This window comes from Anomalospiza imberbis, chromosome Z, assembly GCF_031753505.1.
Source record: "Anomalospiza imberbis isolate Cuckoo-Finch-1a 21T00152 chromosome Z, ASM3175350v1, whole genome shotgun sequence".
Taxonomy (NCBI): domain Eukaryota; kingdom Metazoa; phylum Chordata; class Aves; order Passeriformes; family Viduidae; genus Anomalospiza; species Anomalospiza imberbis.
Window position 1 is genome coordinate 69,771,808 of NC_089721.1, and position 15,086 is coordinate 69,786,893.

The window sequence follows — 15,086 nt, forward strand, 5'->3', positions numbered from 1 at the left end:
TGTGACATACTGTTTTAAATTGTGTGATCCAAAATAGCTGATAGAGACTGATAGCAGGAGACAAAAATGTAACACTGAAACTAAACTTGCTGAAGTGATTGCTGTTACCAAAAGCGCTTCCTTAACCATTCATAATATCTTAGTGGCCAAAATGAGGTCATCACAAACACTTGTGTTAACAGTGTTGATCAGCAAGTTAAATGAAACTGGTAGTCTTGATTCAAATCTCTATAAAATTGGGGAAAAAAACCCAAAATATTTCAAGAGCATCACCTCACGATCCATTTTGTGTGGGAGTTCTTTAGCTGGTGTCTGATGGAGTAAACCCATGTGTCCCTAACGTGTTTGGAAATAAGAGGTATTGAGTGTGATTTTCTGGGTAAGCATACTGCAAGTGTTGCCAGCCAATACATTTTCAAGGGCAATAGGCAGGAACTCCGTGGTTTTTTTTCTTTAAAAACTGTCCTGAAGGGAATTTGCTTGCACAAATTGATGGGGTATGTTTTTACATCATAAGTTGGATCAGACACATATTCTAACTGTGGCTTCTCAATTACATTGTCTGAAATTAATTGACTTCGCTTTAAAAACAGGAATTGTTTTATATGATTTGCTGTTGTTTTTGGTTAAATGCTGAAAAGTGATGTGGCTTTGTGTGCTACGGGAAGATCTGCATGTCTTGCAGTCCTTGTGCAGCCACATCTTTCACGGGAGCAGCCTAAGATTTCTTTAGGGCATAGGACGAGAATTGTTGTGGGGAATGTGATGAACTGGATTTGAGAGTTAATCCAGCTTTAAAATGTTACTTGGAAGATAAAAGCAAAGAGCAGAATCAATTCAGCATTGACCTCAAACATTCCACTAGCACTAGGGACAGATAGGCCTGACTCTGGATCATGACTGCTGGTGTGCAACTTCTGAATTATTATTCTTGATCTCACTCTTGCATAACTTATGAAGTAGACTGTATGGAGTACATGCATCTACATTTTCAGTAATTCTGTTTTCCTCCTTTGGCTTTTAATTATGCCTTAGGTAGCAGCCTGTGTGGAGCCTGTGGAGCAAGCCATTCTTTTTTCATCATTTTCCTGTATCAAATCTCTCATACTGTTCTAGTCTCTAACTTGCTTATATTGAAAAGCAATACAAAAATATTCAAGTAGTAACTAATTACATCAACGTGTGTTCTGCCTGGTGAGTTTCTTAGGAGTAGTAAGGGTAAACTAGTGCTGTGAAAGGAAGAAGGTGAGCAGAAGTAGCAAAACCATTGTGTTGGGACAGTTATTGATTTGGCTTTTTTGCTTCCCTGAAGATATGTATAAAAGTATGCATCTTTAGAGCAAAGTTTAGGTGATTTTTTTTAATTTCACATTTGAAATAATGCAGGTAGATGTGAAATGATCTTGTAGTTCTGTATGAAGACATGAAGAACTTACCATTCCTTAAACTCAGGTTGGCACTATTACTTTGAAGCCAAATAATAAATACTTAAATTAGTCAAGGCTTTTAAATTCTTTATTTATGGATCATGCACAAGTGCCCTTGGGCTGTTTTATTGTTTGTTCTTGAGTATACTGCCCTAAGTCATACACTCACTGATTGTTCAGAAGCATACGTTAAGAAACAGGCAGAGAGGTTGTATTAATGTTGGCTTGAGTTTAACACCATCTCTCTAAGGGAACAAAACATCATGTTTTCTTTGGTTTTTAAATTATGACTTACTTGCCTTTACAGAGTAGCTCTTGTATTTGTTTCCTCTGGGTTTTTAAAAATACTTTTATTAATCAATTGTTTTCTGTGACAACTGTTAATTGTATAACTTTCCTGTCACTAACTTGCTAGTTGCAGAGTCAGTCAGTAGTAGGATTTCACTGAGATCAGGAATACCTGTATCCAGGGAAGTAGATGTGTGACGGCTGTTGTTGTGTTGTTGGGCCTCACCCCATGGTTGGGGTGGCCCAGAAAGGTGGAAAAGTCTCTCCTCCAACCCGTGTCTCCAAAGAAAGACTCAGTAGTCTTCTGTTGTCCAGTCTCAAGGTAGTTTATTGTGTGTTATCTAAAAGATTTCTCCCCGAGCTGCTGCGGTCCGTTCAGCAGTCAGGCAAGGGCACACTCCGACGCCCAGGGGGCTGGTGCCCTCTTTTATATCATACATTACGTATTAGATGTTTACAGTTTCCCCAATGCCCATCACCTGTATTGAACAGTGACTTTCTACTCTAAACCAGTCTGTGAGTGCCAACATCACCAAGAACATGGAGCTTAGGAAGAAGAAGGAAAGAGGACAGGGCACGCCCAAGTCCCTCCATCTTAGAACTTCTGACCCCCATGTACAAAACTCAGACCCCTCTGTACAAGGCCTAAAACCCCCCTGTACAGCACTCAAAAACTCTTCCTCTCACTTTGTGACTACTTCTACTATAATACCTAAACTTTTGTGATTTCTTGTTCTTCCTGTAAGGTTGGTAAATTGTTCCATGGATCAGGTTCAAAGCCACAGGGGTCTGTGGCTGCATTCCAGGGTCTCAAATGCTTTTGACCTGGGCCTGGAACATCCAAGAGTGTCCAAGGGACATTCTGGGCTCCAACAGAGATGGTATTTTAATGCCTGGGTTTTTTTGTGGCTTTTTCCCCCCAAGGAAGATAGCCTTGAAGATTTGCCCAATTACAATGTATAATAGAGTAGTTACCTTTTTTTTTGTAATTGTAATACTTACTGTCTGCATTTGAAGCAGGAAAATTAAATGGGTTATGAAAAGAGATAATAATCGTCCTTAAGTGACATTAGTGTAGTGAACAGTCGCCCTTAAATAGTTCCATATATAGTGTGTGTACCTTTTGTCTTGATTGCTGCAGATGTGGGACAATTTTCGTCTATTTTTGCTGTAAGAGGTAGGGGATTTGATGTGATGGATGTCTAGTCAAATGTTAAATTGAATGAGATAAAAATTAAAATTAAATGAGATAACTTGGTTTCCTGAACCACCACTGAAGTCTTGAGTGACTTTCCTAGATAGAACTTTTAAGTCTTCTGCGTGATTTGAGTTGGTCCATATTAAGTTGATTCAATTACTTTGATCATCATCACCAGCACGTAGCAATATATAGCAATATCTAATCACTAATTGTCATCTATGTAACAACAGCATAGCAGAAAGTCTTTATTGGAAAGTCCTCAATGGCTAATAATTGGACAGGCAGATTTCAAATTAATACATATCCAAATGTAAGCTGCAGGAGACTTCTCTTGATTACATCAGGAATTGAATATTAGCTGTGAGGATGTCCTTGACCTTAAATGAAAACTTGAAGAGAGAGCATTATTTCAATTAAAAGTACAGAAGTATCACAAGTACTGCTTTTGTCAGTAGAAGTTTACATTTTCTTCACTACCTTTCACTATTTCCAATCAAATTCATAATGAAACCACTGAATATATTTGGAATTAAAGCCACAGAACCACGGCATGTTTAATAGGAAATATTCTTTTCAATGAACAACTAAAATTCAGGTGGAAATTACACTTATCCATTGAAACTTTTTTTTGTGTGTGTGTGATTATTTTCATCTTATTCCCTTAAAATGGTGGTCCTGCGACTTCTAGTGACTGGTCAGTCCTATGAGAACATGGTGACTGAGATCATGTCCATGGGCTACGAGCGGGAGCAGGTGATTGCAGCACTGAGGGCCAGCTTCAACAATCCTGACAGAGCAGTGGAATACCTTCTGATGGTGAGCACTTACCTTACCTTCACCTTTGTTTTCCACTTAATACCTTTCACTTTGATTTTGGTGTTATTTTCAACGTTACTCAGTCACTGAGAGTGGCATTTGCCATCTGGAAAGATGAGATCGAAATTTTGACAGACATGGTGTGTTATAGAAAACACTGAATGAATCCCTAACCACCTCCATCACTTATTTGCTTTTAATTTTTGTTGATCGATATGGATATGTCTGTAAAGTATGTCCAGTTACAGTGATAGCTTTAACTGCCAATGGTTGGCTCAGTGGTTTTGTGTTACCTTTTAGTGACAGCATTAATTTATTAGTTGTAGTTTCTGTGTCTATGTCATCACCATTCCTTCGGTTCCAGTTCACTGTTTTTGCTAATAATTGCTGTAGAAATTGAAACTAAGGAAGATGGATGTCTATGGGTAAGAATTAAGGGAAAGGCCAACAAAGCTGACACCCTACTGGGAGTCTGTTGTTGTCCACCCAACCAGGAAGAAGAGGTAGATGACTTATTCTATAAGCAGCTAGGTAATGTTTCACGATCATCAGCCCTTGTTCTTGTGGGTGACTTCAACCTTCCAGACATCTGCTGGGAACTTAATACAGCAGTAAAGAGGCAGTCCAGGAAATTCTTAGAGTGTATGGAGGACAACTTTTTGTCGCAGCTGGTGGGTGAACCCACCAGGGGAAGGACTATGTTAGATCTGCTGTTTGCAAATAGAGATGGGCTGGTGGGAGATGTGGTGGTTGGAGGTCTCTTGGGGCAGAGTGATCATGAAATAATAGAGTTCTCAGTATTTGGTGAAGTCAGGAGGAGCACCAGTAAGACTCTTGCATTGGACTTCTGGAGGGCAGACTTTGGCCTGTTTAGGAGACTTATTCAGAACGTCCCTTTGGAGGCAGCCCTTAAAAACAAAGGGGTTCAGGAATGGTGGGCATGCCTCAAAACAGAGATCTTGAGGGCACAGGAACAGACTGTCCCTGTGTGCTGAAAGATAAGTCAACGGGGTAAACATCCAGCCTGGCTGGGCAAGGAGACTTTGGAGGAACTTACGAATAAAAAGAGGATGTGTCAGCTTTGGAAGGAGGGTCAGGTCTCTAAGAAAGTATTCAAGAGGGCTGCTAGAGCATGCAGGAAAAAAATTAGGGAGGCCAAAGCTCAGTTTGAACTTAGAATGGCGACTTCTGTAAGGGATAATAAAAAATGTTTTTACAAATACATTAATGCTAGAAGGACGGGTAAGAGCAGCCTTTGTTCTTTACTGGACAAGGGACTTATTATTTGCAGATGAGGAGAAGGCAGAAGTGCTTAATGCCTACTTTATCTCAGTTTTCAGTGGGAAGGTGGCTTGCCTTCAAGACACCTGTCCGCCTGGGCTGGTTGATGGTGTCAGGGAGCAGAATGGTCCCCCTATTATCCAAGAGGAGGCAGTCAAAGAACTACTGAAATGCTTGGATGTTCATAAATCCATGGGACCTGACGGGATCCACCCCAGGGTAATGAGAGAGCTGGCAGATGAGCTTACAAAGCCACTCTCCATCATCTACCAACAGTCCTGGCTCACTGGTGAGGTTCCGGATGACTGGAAGCTGGCCAATGTGACACCCATTTACAAAAAGGGTGCAAAGGAGGATCCTGGTAATTATAGACCAGTCAGCCTGACCTCAGTACCTGGCAAAATAATGGAACAGTTTATATATATTAAGTGCCATCACACAGAATTTACAGGATGGCCAGGGTATCAGACCCAGTCAGCATGGGTTTAGGAGGGGTAGGTCATGTTTAACCAACCCGGTCACCTTTTATGACCAGGTCACCCGCCCAGTGGATGCAGGGAAGGCTGTAGATGGTGTTTATTTGGATTTCAGCACGGCCTTTGACTCTGTCTCCCACAGCATACTCCTAGATAAGCTGCCAGCCCGTGGCTTGGACAGGAGCACTCTGTGCTGGGTTAGGAACTGGCTGCATGGCCAGGCCCAGAGAGTGGTCGTGAATGGTGCTGCATCCAGCTGGCAGCCAGTCACCAGTGGTGTCCCTCAGGGGTCTGTGCTAGGGCCAGTTCTGTTTAATGTTTTTATTGATTATATGGATGAGGGTTTAGAGTCTTTCATTAGTAAATTTGCAGATGACACTAAGCTGGGAGCGTGTGTCGATCTGTTAGAGCGACGGAGGGCTTTGCAGAGGGACTTGGAACGGTTGGATGGATGGGCAGAATCTAATGGGATGAAGTTCAATAAGTCCAAGTGCCGAGTCCTGCACTTTGGCCACAATAACCCCCTGCAACATTATAGACTGGGGACGGTGTGGCTGGACAGTGCTCAGGTGGAAAGGGACCTGGGGGTGCTGGTTGACAGCCGGCTGAACATGAGCCACCAGTGTGCCCAGGTGGCCAAGAAGGCCAGTGGCATCCTGGCCAGTATCAGGAATAGTGTGGCCAGCAGGAGCAGGGAGGTCATTCTTCCCCTGTACTCGGTACTGGTGAGGCCACACCTTGAGTACTGTGTCCAGTTCTGGGCCCCTCAGTTTAGGAGGGATGTTGAGATGCTTGAGCGTGTCCAAAGGAGAGCAACGAGTCTGGTGAGGGGCTTGGAACACAAGCCGTATGAGGAACAACTGAGGGAGCTGAGATTGTTTAGCCTGGAGAAAAGGAGACTCAGAGGTGACCTTATCGCTCTCTACAACTTCCTGAAGGGTGGCTGTGGTGAGCTGGGGGTCGGTCTCTTTCTCCGAGCAACAACAGATAGAATAAGAGGACACAGTCTCGAGCTGTGCCAAGGGAGATACAGGCTAGACTTAAGGAAGAAGTTTTTCACAGATAGAGTGGTCAAATACTGGAATCATCTGCCCAAGGAGGTGCTGGAGTCACCATCCGTGGATGTGTTTAAAAAAAGACTGGATGTGGCACTTGGTGCCATGATCTAGTTGAGGTGTTAGGACATGGGTTGGACTCTGATCTTAAAGGTCTCTTCTTCCAACCTAGAAAATTCTGTGAATTCTGTGATCTGGACACAGATTGCAGTGATGACATATGCCTGTGAATAGGTGAAATCAACTAGTAATTTCATAAGATTAACTGAAATTGTTACATTACACTTGGATTGCCAGAAGTTACTGATTTGATGGAAAAGGTATTTAATCAGTGCTCTGTAAGCCTCTGATAAGAGAGAGTGACATCAGAATTATACCATGAATGGAATACTCCCCCTCAGCAGAGGGAGGGACGTGTAGCAAGCCTACTGAGCCATGTGAAGGTAATGAAGTGTGTGACAGAAAAATCTTGCATTTATTGCCCTGAGTGGCTTAAATGTGCACTTGATGATCAGGTTATTTATGCATTGATGTGCTTCTTAATTAACAGGTAAGGCAAAGAGCATTGCTTGGAGCACTGTCCAGTTCTCCCTTTCTAGATGTGCCCTCTATATTAGCTGTATATTTGTCCTTTTTGTTCAGGTATAATGATGAACATATCATGAGAAGATCATGTTACAGCAGGATTTTTAATCTACATTACTTACCAGTGATTTTTATGGTAGGCTTGACAAACATCTTAATTGTCTGGTTACCCTGTAGTTCTGTAATATTTTCACACAGCCAGTTCCTTATGTTTTGTGATTCCCCAACACAAGGGTGACCCTCATTTGGGTAACTTCTCTGGACTGTTCCAACAAGGTTTGATGTAATATCCTTTGTGTCTCTCCCATGAGTAAGTTTCCAGGCTTCAGAAAAGTAGATTAAAAGGACAGACTTGGTTCAGGAATTCAGTCACAGTGAGGAAAGCAGGTTTAGAGTAGGAAGCTTGAAGTATTTCCATGCAAGAGAAAAGCAGTAGAGTGAGGTATCATTGTTCTAGAACCAGCATTCTAGTTTATTAGAATATTGTGTTTTAGCTTTGTCCACTTCAGCCTTCTGAGCAGTCAGTTAGTATATAAAGTTGCTTGCACATAAAAAATAAACAAAAAGCAAAAGTTAACTAATTTTTTTAAACTTGCTAAAGCTGGGTGACATACAGACCTTTTCACTTTTAAGATATAGTGAATGACAGCTTTTCATTGAGGAAAAAGATCCCAAGAGCTGTGTTCTTGTATCTCTTCTCAGTTCCTTGCCAGTTGTATGGAATTGTTAATCTTAGTTAGCATTTTGTACTGCAATTTGTTGCTGTAATATCACTTCTGTACAACAGTATAACATAGTGTAACAGTATATTTAGTTTAACTTTTTCATTCATATCAAATATCTTTAAACAGGATTCAAAGCACTTTTTTTTTTTACTGGGCAAAGTGTGTTTTAAAGTGATGCAGGGCATGCTTTACTGCCTTTTTATACAAACCACACATTTTTCCTGCCAAAAAATAAAATTACTCTTTTCATGGTATTCTCTGTTAGTTATAAATGCATAACTCACAGGATCTTGCCTTGTATTTGCAGAGAAATCATTAAGTTTTTCATTTTTCCCCTTCATTCTGAAACCCAAACACTGCATGCACTTGAAACATACATGTCTATTAGCATTCTGTGGGTAATGATGTGAACTGTGGCTTTAGGGTATACCTGGAGATAATCAGGCTGTGGCTGACCCCCCTCAAACACCAAGCACTGGTGCATCTCAGTCTTCAGCAGTGGCAGGAGCAGTAGCAACTATACCCACGACTACTAGTTCACTAGGAGGTAAGAAAGGCTGTTTTGGAGAAGATGTGATATACAATGTGCCCTTAATCAATCTATTTTTCAGTCAATTTTAAGTTCCAGGTGCTTGTGAGCCATTCAGAGGGAATTGGGTAAGAGCTGTTAACATGGGAATTCCAGGTGTGGTACTTTCTGGGACAAGTGGCTTGTTGTGTGTCATATGCAACATTTTCAAAAAATCCAGCGAACTTGCACAATTTCTTTAATTCAGTATTCTGGATTCTTGAGTGCAAGACCATGGATGTGGGGTGGGTTGTGTTTTCTCTCAGTGAAACTCTGTTTTTCTACTCTGTGACTGACTGGGCACTGTCCACTGTGACTATATTAATATATTTTTCACACAGAAGCTGGGATATCAAGGGAGAAACCTGAAATTAAGCCATGAAGTGTAGCACTGGAGAGACCTATAAATGACCTAGGACTCCTCACTCAGCAGTGCAGCACTTTGACAGTGGTTGGTGCCTGCTGAAGAGAAGGGTATTTATCACATATTTATCTCCCTCTTAAAGGGGGATAAATAAATACATGAAAGGAGCCTAATGAAGGGGTTGGAAAGGTCTGTCTAGAAATGGTGCTCAAGGTACAAGAGACAAGACAGTGTATTGGGTAGATGTGTCTGATTGAGATTAACCAGAGATGAGACATCCAGAGGAAAGTGCTGGAGATAAGGACAAGGCTGTTAAGAGAAGACTGGGTGAAAAGGAAATGCATTATTTAATCGTAGAATAAAGAAGTTTTGCTTAAAGCTAGAGTGAGGAAGCAAATTCTTTTATTCTTCAGTGAGTGGTGTATTATCCACTTTCATGTCCTGTTTCTATCTAAAATTGCAGTGCAGGTATGCATTTTATTAACTTCTCAGTAACTTCGTAAAAAACATGTTATTTCACTGATCTTTTTTTCAGGACATCCACTTGAGTTTTTACGAAATCAGCCTCAATTTCAGCAGATGAGACAAATTATCCAGCAAAATCCTTCTCTGTTGCCAGCATTGCTACAGCAAATTGGACGGGAAAACCCCCAACTACTGCAGGTGGATCTTAAAACAAGGAAATAATGCTTACTAATTCTGATTTAGCTTTGCAAGAAAGTCATATGTTGATATTGTCTGGGATAATATATTACTAACAGTTATAACATTCTGTTGCTGGCTTTTCAGCAGTTGCTGCTGTACAGAATGTATTTTCTGTGACATTGGACACACAAATTTGAGGCTTCATAAGAGGTGCAGAGGGGGTGAGGAAGCAGGAAGGACTGAAGCATAAAAATCGCATTTGTTATAGTTAGATATAACAATTTTTCTCTGTGCACTTTTTGCACATCCCTTTGACTTCTTAACTCTCTGAAAATAAATATTTTTACTTGTCTGTTGGCATGCCTAAACTTCAGTTTCTTAAATATATGTGTTTCTTTTACTGTTCTGTGCATCACAGCAAATAAGCCAGCACCAGGAACATTTTATTTATATGTTGAATGAGCCAGTTCTCGAGTCTCGCCAAGGTTTAAGTGGCAGTGATGATGGTGCCAGCACTGGAGGAATAGGAGATGCTGGGAATGCTCATATGAACTATATTCAAGTAACACCTCAGGAAAAAGAAGCTATAGAAAGGGTGAGCCTTTCTTCTTTGAAATTCTTGTTGCTGTTGGGTGTTGACTCCAGTGCATGCTTAAGACCTACCTAAATTAAACTTTGTTTAGCTCAGTAGTTCTTGGCATCATATTTGGTATTTTCATACTTGGCATTTCATAGCTGTTGTAGCCTTGTTTCAAATCATATCTCTTCTTGCTTTGTAGTAGTTGAGTCTAAAATATCTTAAATCTATCTTACTGAGAAGAGGCAGAGCATCTTAAGTGATCAGAGACCATCCTGTGATAATCGATGATGGAATGGGTTTCCCTCAGGAATTATTTAAGAAGTAATTCCTCTTGCAGAAGTCTCAGCCACTGCTTTTCTAGACAGGCCATGACAGGCCTCCAGGTACAAAGATCTGGCTGCTTGAGCACTGTTTGCAAAGTACTTGGAAAGTAAGAACACTTCTAGTTAAGTAGATTAGTTGAAGTCAAAACTTTACCCAGTTACTTATCTGTTCATGACAATTAGTTAATTATAGTTTTCTAAAAGTACTGGTAAGCATGAAAATATACTCTGAGGTGGTATGTTGCATTCATAAATTCTGTGTAACTGACTAAATATGGTTTTGCATAGATGGCAATGCCTCTGAGATTTTTCTCAGGACAAATTGCAGGACTTTTCTCACACTGTGGTAGTGGTTTGGTACCCCAAAGACAATTTTTTTCATCTGGCAAAACCAAAGTTCAATAAGGATCATTAGAAGATACCTATTTGAATATAGGTGTCAGTTCTCTAGATCTTGAGGAAATTGGCAATTAATAAAATTAGTCTAATAAAATTATTTGTTCATATACTTCTTCACAAGTTCTCATCTTCTCTAGTCTGTTGCATTTCCTTTTAAAGCCATTTTATGCAGTAGAGCTCTATTACCTCTATTGCCTGTTCTGAAACCCAGCAGAGATCCATATACTTCCTTTTCTTTCCATGAAAGACAAACCTCAAAGTTTAAGTGTCTTAGTATTGCAGCTGATGCCTTCATGCTGTCTGTGGGCTAGAAATAAAATCTAAGAATGGCTGGTGAGGGATAATAGGACACAGTTTTTCTCATAGTTACTTGGTCTGTCCCATACATGAAATGCCTTGCAGGTGCTGTAAGGATTTTAAGAAAATCTCCACATAGTAGAGTGTACTTGCCTTTGGCTAAAACAAGAATTCATTTGCTGAGTGCCCCTAAGTGCTGGCTAAGCCCTTGGTGCAGTAATAAGTTCTTCTCTAATGTTCTCATGCCCTATTGTCACTGTGTTCCAGACATTAATTAATTCCTTGACTTATGAAAACCTGATACTCTCAGTTTACTTGTCTTGGCTGCAGTGTGTAGTTAATTTTTAAATATAAACAATTAAAAATATGTCTTAATGTGATGTGCTGGACAGCCTACTAAAGATCACAGGCTAGGAGCTTTTCTTCAGGCAATTTTTCTTAAAAGTGCTTTGGAGCTTTGTATATTTGTTTAAGATGAGCATTGTTTGAAGTGGGGTTTTTCCCTGCAGCTGTGCAATGTGCCATTACTTCATGACAGTACTGTGACCCAAGTCTATTTTAGACTTACTATGTCACTAAAGAAGTGACAAGTTTTTATGGTGCTTCATTAGACTTAATCCAGTCACTTTTTCAAGTGAAGATCCTCTCTACTAAAGGCAGAGGCAGCACCTTATTTTTTTACTCACTAAAGTCTGCATTGAGCTAGGCAGCAGTGTTATTTTCAAGAAGGCAGTAATTGCTTAAGTGACATCTCAAGACACTAGACATACAAAGAAGCCTAACATGCAAAATGCACTTCCTAAATATGTTTCTTTTCTTCAGTTAAAGGCATTAGGATTTCCTGAAGGACTTGTGATACAGGCATATTTCGCTTGCGAGAAGAACGAAAACCTGGCTGCCAACTTTCTTCTACAGCAGAACTTCGACGAAGACTGAGGGAATTTTTTTTTCTATTTCACACCTCACACCAGTGCATTACACTAACTCTTTTCACTGGATTGTCTAGGATATTTGGGCTTATATTCATAATGCTTGGTGTATGGAATACAGGGGGTGGGTGGAAGGGAGAACAATAGGAAACAAAGCAAAGAAAGCATCAAATTTTAAATGTCTGTTTAAAATTAGCAGATGCAGAAAATCGCACAGTGTAAAAAAAATAAATATATATACAACCAAAAAATCAGCTTCTGCAGATAATTAGTTCCTTCTGTAAACTGTAGGTTAACTTTTTCTAGGTTTTCACTCTTACTGTACTAGTTCCAGAAATGTAGTGTAATGCACTGCTTCATGTTCCTTTCCATTTATTATTGACATTGGAAGTAGCCTGTGCTACGTAGATTCTGCAGTCTGTATTTCATGGCAACACTGGATAGCAGCTTTGTGAAATCTAACAGATCAGAGCAAATGTTATCCTGAATGACAGAATAGGGGTATTCGGATTTTTTTCTTCAGCTGTGTTAGAGTAGTGCAAGAAACACAGTATTTTTGTCTCATGTTGAATTAAAACAGTGTTGGCTTTTTTCTTTTTTTCAATGAAAACCCATTACAGTTAAAAGTGTCCTGATTATTGAGAAACACGCCCCCCTCCCTCCCTTTGTCCCCCTGAAATGATCTGAGAAACTATATACATACAGAAAAAAAATTATTATCCTGTTTACATATTTTCTCTTTGGGGAAAAAAAATATAGATACCTAATTACTGTTCTCTTAATGTTATCTTGCAGTAAAAGTTTTAAAAGCAATAGATTGCATGTTTGGTTTTGTTATATGCACTCTAGTGAGTTGAATATTCTTTTTCTGCCAGCAAACAAAATGCAAGCTTCATTTTTGTCTGCTGCAATGAGACTTTATCAAATGAAATTTTACCTTCCCAACTTTGTTGAACCCGCTTTTATAGTACAGCTGTAAGTGTTCTGTTGCTCTTGAGTAGATTGTAGTGTTCAAAATATTTCTGTCAAGTAAGGACTTTTGGGGATTTATTCACTTTATAAGGATGAGAAGTTCAAAACTTGAGATATCAAGGAAACTATCAATTTATTCCAATGTAAAAAAAATTGACACTCAAAACTTTCTATGGAAAATAAACTCTGTTTGCAGAGTTTTGAATCTTACTTGTTCATACCTACTTATCATTTATTTTGTTTAGTCATCATAAAATGTTAACAATCTTTTTTTTTTTAATACATGTTTACTTTTAGAGGTAATTTTGCCCATCATTGCAATACTATGAATAAAAACAAATGTAAATTTAATCTAAGGCTGTTCTGTGCAACGTTACCTGAACACAATATGGGGATAGTTTGATTTTTTCTGCTGTTGTAGTCCAATTACCTGGATTACAAATTTACCTCTACAATAACCAGGAAAAAATATTATTAGTGGTACAGCACTGAATTCCTGTACTACTAATGAGATTAATGATTTTAATGATTTAGTGGTACAACTAAAAAAATATTTTCTGCTGAGTTTATCAGTAGATTAACTTCTTAGCTACTACTTAAGCTCAGAGTACAAATCAAGTGTCTTGAAAAATGAGCTAAAAAGACAGAAACATTTGTATTTCATTTCTTCATTGATTGGCCATAGTCTGTAAAAAATATCTGCACAAAACAATGAAATGTTTTAAAGCCTTTTACTTTTTTTCCTATTCTTATGCATCTGTGATATTTTTCCAGATAGTGTGTATTTTAGTTATTCAGATTTTATTCTCTTAAAATTTCTTAGGTGAATGTTGTCTAAGTGATCAGTAGCACAACCCAAATCTATGAATTGGAGATGTGATACTGCTAAATAGGAAATAAGTCTTTCATAATGTTTTCATTTTAAAGAAGTTAACATTAATACCTGAGTCAGCTAGTAAACTTTATCTAAATAGGATTCTCAGTTTATCTGTGAACTGGGAGAGATGGATTTTGATTTAACACTGCACGCCAAAAGGAGCTGTTTGTTATCTGTGAAAGGACCAGCTGTCAGGTACTTGAAAAACACCAAATTGATACAAGGACTTCTTGAATGTACTTTTACTACATAGCTAATACCTAACTAAGACAAAAGCTTTTAGTTTGTGGGAGTCTTCTGTACTGATCAAACTGCTATGAGAAATAACCATTCCTTCTCTAGGAGGGTGGAGAGTAAAGAAAGAATGTCTGGGTGTTTCAGTCCACTCCCTCCAATTTTGATTTTGAAATGTTTACTTATTATAAATGTATTTGAATTAAAGTCTGTTGAGCTTGTTCTTTGTAAAAAAAAAAAAAAAAAAAAAAGCAAGAAAAAAAAGCTAGTAGCTTTGTTCATTTGTAACTTTGTATGCTGAGTGATTGAGGGATTTATGGCTGCTGTGTTTGAAGCCTTACTAGTCATGCTGTTCCCGTTTTTTCCAGCAGTGAAACAGTGTTTTTGTGACTTCTGATGAACAACAGGTGTCTGACCTTACATGCTAGCAAAAACTGTTACCTATCCAATAGCGGGATACTTGCCAGGGAGAATCATGTCTCTCTTTGTAGTAGCTGCCAAAAGGGAAGAATACATGGAATTCATGTGGTGTTGAGGAGGTGTGACCTGAGCAAGCTGCCTAGGTATGTTGTGCCTCGTTTTCTACCAAGTACTACCGGGAGTTGTTTGCACAGAGTGCTTCTCAGCTTCTCTGCTGCAGCTCTCTTAGGGATTTGGGGATCAGTTTCCTCAGGGCTTTCTGAACAGTAGCTAAGAAAATAAAGTATTTCTTCCTAAGCTTTGGTACTGTAGTCCTTACCTTTGTTGTAAAACTTCTGAATATCTGCTTAGACAAGAGCTATTTATGATGCACTTTTAATTGGGATTAAAAAGTTACTCTGAAGTCATATTAATTCTGTAGTTGTCTGTTCTTAAGACCTCTCTACAACTGCATTTTAATGCTGTGGTTCATTTACCTCGTCCAGAGTTGCCTAATGAATCCAGTTAAAACCCAAGCAATTTTACTGGTTAAATGCCCTGTTCTTACCCCACACTAACAGAACTTTTTAGGAATGTGAGATAATCACTCCTGAAGCCAGATTGTGACTGATTTTGGAGTGCTGG

General features: G+C 39.2%; 1 protein-coding gene and 1 long non-coding RNA gene across 3 annotated transcripts in view; one reads left to right on the forward strand and one right to left on the reverse strand.

Annotated features, from left to right (window-relative positions):
* Nucleotides 1-14,869, forward strand: part of RAD23B (RAD23 homolog B, nucleotide excision repair protein) — a 36,761-nt gene extending 21,892 nt beyond the window's left edge. For both annotated transcript variants that reach the window (XM_068177614.1, XM_068177613.1), the window contains exons 6-10: nucleotides 3,605-3,732; nucleotides 8,278-8,401; nucleotides 9,322-9,449; nucleotides 9,850-10,026; nucleotides 11,853-14,869. In XM_068177614.1, coding sequence (XP_068033715.1) covers nucleotides 3,605-3,732; nucleotides 8,278-8,401; nucleotides 9,322-9,449; nucleotides 9,850-10,026; nucleotides 11,853-11,966 — 671 coding nt within the window. In that variant the 3' untranslated portion in view covers nucleotides 11,967-14,869. The remainder of the gene's footprint in view (nucleotides 1-3,604; nucleotides 3,733-8,277; nucleotides 8,402-9,321; nucleotides 9,450-9,849; nucleotides 10,027-11,852) is intronic.
* On the reverse strand, nucleotides 1,771-2,733 carry LOC137465524 (uncharacterized). Its single transcript, XR_010994671.1, has 2 exons — nucleotides 2,575-2,733; nucleotides 1,771-1,887 (listed from the first exon to the last, which is right to left on the reverse strand). It is a non-coding gene; the product is annotated as an uncharacterized lncRNA (long non-coding RNA).
* Nucleotides 14,870-15,086: the final 217 nt, after the last annotated feature.